Raw genomic sequence first — 7,239 nt, forward strand, 5'->3', positions numbered from 1 at the left:
CCTGAAATCCTCGGTGGATACCGCACAGCATTCCCTTTTCCCAATTTCCAGCCACTCACTGACTTCTGCGTCCAACGCCAACACCACCCCACGCACATGCGCATGAATCCTCCCGGTCAGGGTGTGTGCTTGATTTCTCTAAACTCCATTCAAACTGCTGCAGTTGCTAGGGTGCTCTTCGCTCATTTCTCGGTGGATTAGGACCGTTGAGTTTCTTAATCAACTGTTGGGCTCCATGCAATCCTCTTTAGAAATTTTTTGCCTAATAGGCACCTAGAGACATTCACGTCCTGGCTGCAAAGTTGGAGCTGATAAGAGTGGAGCAGCGGAGGCCACAGACAATCCCCAGGCTTCTAAACAAGCAATGTCAGCTTAATTGTTGCAAATCCGTCATGGCTGCTAAGTCCTGTCTTTCTTCCTTATTATTATCAGGGAAAGTTGCCGTTCAGTGGCTTTGTTTCAAGTGGAAGTTAGTGTATTTTGATACCCTCAGGAAGCCCTTACAGATTGGGGGACACAGGCTGTTGGAATCGGTGTATTTACCTCCCAGAGGAATGCACTGGAAATATGCTGCAAGTGAGAAGGGAAGCCAGGTTGGATTGGGTTTCCAGGCGCCCCTGTGTACTCTCTCTGTTCCACTGATAGCCTTTCGTCCTTTACCATGAAGGCCCTTGCTGTTGGCCTTTGCCAGACACTGTACACTAACACTGCCAGTTGAATAGACCAGGCATTTATTTTCTGGTAAGTCAAGCCTCTGTCCTGCCTGCACCTTTGGCCTGCTTTTGATTAATGCTGCCAGCAGCGGATGCAACTGTGTGGGGGCCTGGCTAAACTTTCTAGAGGTGTCAATTGTAAATAGTGCTACCTTACATTTGGAACAGCTCTTTTGCGTCTGAAACTTGTCCCATGCATTAATTATCTCACTGGATTTCCTCAGCAGGTTAGAAGACAGAGCAGCTCTTGTCCCTATTCCTCATTAAAAAACCTGAAGCTCAGAGAGGTACAGCGTGTTGGCCAGAGTCGTTAAGACTAGAAAGTGGAAGAATAAGAAACCAGGACTTCTGGCAATCACAGGATTTTTTTTTTTTTTTTTTTTTTTTAAATCTCACTAATAACCCTGATAATCCTCTTGGATGACAGAACAATTTGCTCAGTCATGCCATGTTCTCTCATTGCATAAAGGAACTGATAAGGGTCAGGAGAGCTGATTTCTCACCTGTATCCTTTAGAGCTATATCTCCTTGAAAATCACTTCCGTACCCTTGATACTAGTCGTTCGACATCCTCCAATATGTGGAGAAAACAGTAAAGGTGAAATTCATTGAGCTGTTAAGCTAACTCCACAAGGGTCATCATCAAGTAGGAACTGGGTTGATTCAGTAGCATCATTCCAGGGACTGCAATGCTCTCTGGGATGGGCTACAGCACCAAGGCCTTGGGGATCAGGAACATGGCAGCTCTCTCCAAACAGTTTTCATCCAAGGTTATGCTGCATTTCCTCTAGTAATTCCAAGGCTGAAAACCTTAATGACGATCAGGGATTTGGCTTTTTAATCAGGCTCTGTGAGGTTGGGTTTACCATGATTAAGGGTAAGGTCTAGGATGATTCACAGGGAGGCATCAGAAAAGAGAAAAAAAAATCTTATTAATTCTTGCTCATGCATTGATAGTTCAGGAAATGGAAAGCTATTTCTCTGGGGTGAATTGACCCTAATCATCTGTTCTCCTTTAGGAGTCGCTCTTAGCTCAAAGCTACAGAAAAGTCTGGCTGAAATCGTCATGATGGTGACCTTCATTCATTACTTTGGTCTTTTACAAACATTCATTGAGCACCCACTATAGGTCAGGCACTGGGGATACAATAAGGAGCAAAAAGACAATTTTGAGGTTTGACTTTTTCCACTCAAATCTAATTTTATTCCATTTCCCTGTTACCCTCATTCTTCTCCCAGTGTTCCTCCCCACGCAGCTCTATAGTTCTGATCTTGATCATTTGCACCATTTTGTCAGACACTCTACTTTGAATTAATGGTACAGCAAAACATCCTAGTCCTCACTCTTCCTCATGATATAAGGCCTGGATCTTCTTTCACATGTTGCAGATCCCCTTCACCTCCCCTCCTGGGGATAGTCTTGCCAGGTCAGAGGTTATGAACCTGATATGAAATGAACTGTTATCTTAATCTCCATACAAGTTCCTCTGAATGCATTTTCTTTAAAGCAAATTGACCTGCAGAGGGCTCATGTGATTTGTTTTGCATCTTTCCCGCTTTCTTCCACATTCTCTGAGGAACTACCAGCTCCTTTGTCACTAGCCATGTGGTTTGAGTTGACACTGACCCCTCCACTTCCATTGTAAGGAGAGAAACTTGGTTAGCATAAACCACTTCAATTAGAGTAAATCCAAGGAATTCTACTGGGGATTCTGGAATATAGAACCTCTCCTCTTTGCGGAGCTTGGTGGTATAAGGTTGTGAGGCTCAAGACTATATCTGTCATGATGGATAAGCCTGGAATTTCCAGGGACCAATGCTGACAGCCTGAGAATGGAGTCCACCAAGAGAAAGCAGAGATGAAAAATGGACCCAGGAGATATATAATGTGGGTCCTGAAACAAGCTGTGTCTGAACCATTACAACCTCTGGATTATTCTATTAAATAAGCCAATGCGCTCAACCATTCCCTTTAAAAATACCAATTTAAGGTTTGTTTTCTGTCCCTTACAAAAGATTGTCAGCTAAGAACTATCTTTAGGCTAGGGCTTGATAAGTGTTGCACTATGGTGTACTAATGGGCTGAGTTATAGATATTTCTTGAGGCTGGTCATGCCAGCCCTCTGGGAGGAATTTAGGGCAGCCAGAGCTCTAGGGCTGGTCATCTCTAGCAGCAAGTAGCTTTGTCCATTTATTCCAGTGGAACAACAAATACAAAATGTTAATGTGCCCTATCATTATGGTGATTTTAAAATATGTTAAAAATTATTTAACAGTCCTCTGTTTGAAATGTAGACCCAAATTCTTCTCCTATTGAATATGGACTGAATTTGGTGCCTTGCTTCTAAAAAATAGAATATAGCAAAAATATAAGGAAGTATAACTTCTGAGGCTAATCCATAGAAGACGTCGCCACTTTTGCCTTGCTTCTCTTCAATTGCTCACCCTCGAAGCACTCATGCCGTCTGAGGAGAGGTCCACAAGGAGAATAACTGAGGTCTCCCATCAACGACCAACACCAACTTTTCAACATTATGAATGAGCCGCCTTGGAAGAGGATCCTCCAGCTTTAGTCAAACCTTCAGGTGACAGAAGCTCTGGCCAACCTCTTGTAAGACCTGAAGTCAGATTGCCCAGCTAAACCACTTCTGTAGTCCTAATCCATAGGAACTGAGTGAAATATTCATCGTTAATTATTGTTGTAAGCTAATTAGTCTGGGGGTTATTTGCTACGCCTCAATAGATAACATTTATACCCATGATGTGAAAAAGATTGAGAAGCATTGCCATAAGACCAAAAGAACACATTGGATACTATGAACATACCAAGCATTCTGGAATATATTAGAACCTCTAGGTTTTTGTTTGTTTTTTTGTTTTTGGTAAAATGATAATCAATTGCAGCTTTACAACATTTGAGATAATAAGCATTTAAAAATACATTCAAGGCAAAAATAAAGGCTCCCTGTCTTTGAAAACATACTTGCAACCACAAGGACCAATGCCAGCCTTAAAAGGTTTTGTTTTAAATCAAATCTATTGTTATGGGAAGGACTTACTGAATAGAATTATGGAGTTTAAGAATGCATGGGAATACAAACCCAATCAGATCTATGCAGTACATTCATGTTTCATGTTTCATTTTCCTGAGATTAAGAGATAGTTGACACTTGCACCCTTGACCTTGCTGAAGGAGAGGAGGCACGAAGTTAATCAGAAGATTTCTCCAATAAACTTTTACTGAAGAATTTTCTAAAGTTAAATCAAGATACCTATCTGGCATATTAGGTTTCTTTAATTTTGGGGAAACAAAAAGCCTAATTTGCTTTACTCTTAGGAATGTTCAAAACGCTTATTTCTTAACCCCATATTTAGAATACATAATCAGAAGACCTATGTCCAAGTTATTTGATTATGCCATTATTTACATAAGTGCAGCAATGCCTTCACTTTATTTAAAGAACAACTAAACTCTCTGGAATTGAGAAAAGAGCAGGGTTAGCTCAGAAAGAGTATGACAGCCCCCAAACCAATGCTGACTGGTCCATACTCCCCAACTCACAAGCTTTCCTTCTGGGTAAATCCCACAGGCTCTGAATCAGAATTCTGTTATTCTTACTCTGGACACGGTTCCCACTACTTTAGTTATCTATATTCTGAGTCCACAGATCAGAAACATCAAGTTTTAAACATTGAGAGCTTCTAGAATTGCACCATCCAATACAGTAGCCATTAGCCATATGTGGTTATTAAGCAGTTGAAATGGGGCTGGTCTTAGTTGATACTAAGCTAAAGTGTAAAATCTATAAGTGTAAAATACAATATACAAATTTCAAAGACTTAGTATAAAAAAAGAATGTAAAATACCTCATTAATAATTTTTATATTGGTTGCATGTTGAAATAATAATATATCAGGTTAAATAGAATATATTATTAAAATTCATTTCACCTCTTTTTATGATTATTTTCAATGTGGTTTGTGTTATATTTCTATTGGACAGTGCTGCTCTAGAAGCAGGCCTACTTACACTTATTCATTCATTTAGTCACTCATCAAATATTTATTGAGTGTCATCTGTGTGTTGACCACAAAGCTAGGGGATAGAGATGCAACAGTGAACACAGTTCCTGCATTTGTGAAGCAAGTGGCACCCACTGTGGTCATACAAGAGGGAGTTAAAAAAAGACACCTCATGATAACAGGTATAAAAGCAGGGGACATTTAGTCAGGATATACTAGATCATTAGGAGTACTAGGGCTCTTATGGTTAAAATAAAAAACAGCCCTTAGGTGCTAAGTTTAGCACCTAAACCTTATTGTTTGAGGGCAGAATGTAATAGGTGTTGATAATGAGTCACTGAGGAAAGGTTGCATTCCATAGGGCCTGTTCTAGACTGCTGCGTATTATGCCTATACTCATATAGAGTTTCTTTCTCACTAAACTGAGAGACTTTACTGAGGGCAGTAACGATGTTATTTAACCTTGGTCTCACCAACTATCTCCCACATAGAAGATACTAAACAACATATGGAATTAAAATACATCATGTACACTCATTTAAAAGCAATTAAGTGTATAATATACTTTAAAAACAGTTGTGCCCCAAATGCTTAAGAAACAAATTTGCCAATTAAACTTAAGCTTTAGTAATAATAAAAAAAAAAAAGTCCTTTCTCGGAATATAAATTAATGCATACGTGATGGTATAAACAAAAAGTTCTGGAATATCCAAATTAAATTCCCTCAGGAACACCAAGATTAAATAGCGCAGAAGAGACACGACCCTGGATAGCTCTGTTTGACCAAGGCCACGATTATGCATGTTTCTTCTCTGAAGTGCTTTACAAAACATTAAGAGTTGTCAATATAAAAAACACAAGTTGCAACGGGAAACATTTTGTTTACAATTCTTATTACATTTTTAGTACCAGTCAAGGTAATCAGTCATATTAAAAATATATAATTTAATTCTCAAACAATAATTTTGTTCATCTTTTTCCTAAAGTACATTATCAAAAGAATTCAAAGCTGACTGTATATTTTAAGTGATGTACATATGCTGACAGCACAGTGTTCTGAAATGAAAGCAGAGATATTAGCCTCTTATAAAAATGAACTTGGTTCCAGAGAGGAAGAGAGAAAGAGTGAGTGAGCATGAGCATCAGAAGAAAACGCAAAGCATCATAGGAGAATTGTTTCAATTTAAGCGAATGCAGCATCCACGACTTCTGGCCGACCACTCAGAGTACCATGTATCTCCTAATCAATGCCTCGAGTGCGCTCCTCTATAAACGCATGTTAAATTAATAGTAACAATAAAGCAAAAATGACTGTACAACAATTAGTCCACAGCTACCATTAGGGTAGTGAGTTCACAAATGATTAATCCATCCCCAAATTTCCAACCATCATGATTTTTAGATTTCTAGTAAGTCCTCCCCCCACAGACTTACTGAATACGTTTTGTAATCCTGCAAGCTCACCCTTCTTTCTCATAAGGAGGGGATGAATGAAGTTCACTTTGAATAGATTGGTAGACAACTTTTCCATTTCTCCTTGGGCAATATGAGTTTACCCTGTAAATCCAAATATGGGCCAGAGGAAGTCATCTTTCAGGTAAACTATGACTGACCACTCAGCAGGACACACTGTTCATAGCTTGTTTTGTACACGATTATGAAAAACCATGCTTTAATAAATACACAGGCACCCCTCATTAGCCATCCTCTACCACTCCCACCTCTCAGCGTGGCCAAAATCTGATCAGACCCCATTTGGGAGTAATTCCTGTGGGCACTTGGATCCCGAAGCTTCTAGAGTGCTGTCTGGTCAGGAAGCATGCAATCTGTCCTGCGTGGCAAATGTCCTGTCTCAAGTACCAGTGAGTCCTTCTCCAGGGTTACAGGGCCTCAGTCTCCATGGGCGAAGACAGCTTTTCTTAGCTGCCCTGTGACAACTGGGTTTCACATTTCCTGAAACTAGATCTGTGGAAGGAGTCTCTGAAATTAAGGAGAGAGAAAGAGAAAACAGAGGTAAGAAAGATCAATTAGCCTTTTAAAGAGAGGGATGGGGGCAAAAAATCACTCACTGGAAAAGGACATCAATCATGGAGAACTCAGCAAATAAGTAAACAAGAGATGGTGCTGAGATCCTTTTACACTGCGCCAGAAAAAACACAAGCAGTAAGCTGGCCCTGGGAAGACGGCTGGCAGGAGGCCAACAGAAAGGGGTCCCAGTGAGGTCAGGAGAGACACAGGGAGGATCAAGATGGAAGCAGAACAGATCAAGCTCTGGCAGCGTCTCTGACTCCAGACCCACTCCCAGCCCTTGGAGGTGCTGTACAGCAGAGCGTGCCCTGATGGCCAGGCCCCAGGTCTTATCCTTTACGCCCCAGGAAGGAGGCTTCCTCTGCCTGGTTCTTACCTCTTTTGACTCTCGGCTCTGAATATCGGCTTGTAGAGTTCTGGAATTTTCCGCTCCATCATGGGCCTGAGGTTCTCTTTCAGCTTGTTGTAGTTCTTC

At 40.7% G+C, this 7,239-nt stretch overlaps 1 protein-coding gene across 1 annotated transcript in view; it reads right to left on the reverse strand.

Moving 5' to 3' along the window:
* Positions 1–5,510: 5,510 nt before the first annotated feature.
* The window catches only part of DOCK8 (dedicator of cytokinesis 8), a 201,736-nt gene continuing 200,007 nt past the window's right edge, over positions 5,511–7,239 (reverse strand). Inside the window, 2 exon segments of the mRNA XM_025051397.1 lie at positions 5,511–6,716; positions 7,141–7,239. The exon segment at positions 7,141–7,239 is cut by the window's right edge and continues 39 nt beyond it. Coding sequence (XP_024907165.1) covers positions 6,656–6,716; positions 7,141–7,239 — 160 coding nt within the window. The 3' untranslated portion in view covers positions 5,511–6,655.

Source organism: Pteropus alecto, unplaced genomic scaffold (assembly GCF_000325575.1).
Source record: "Pteropus alecto unplaced genomic scaffold, ASM32557v1 scaffold95, whole genome shotgun sequence".
NCBI classification, from domain to species: domain Eukaryota; kingdom Metazoa; phylum Chordata; class Mammalia; order Chiroptera; family Pteropodidae; genus Pteropus; species Pteropus alecto.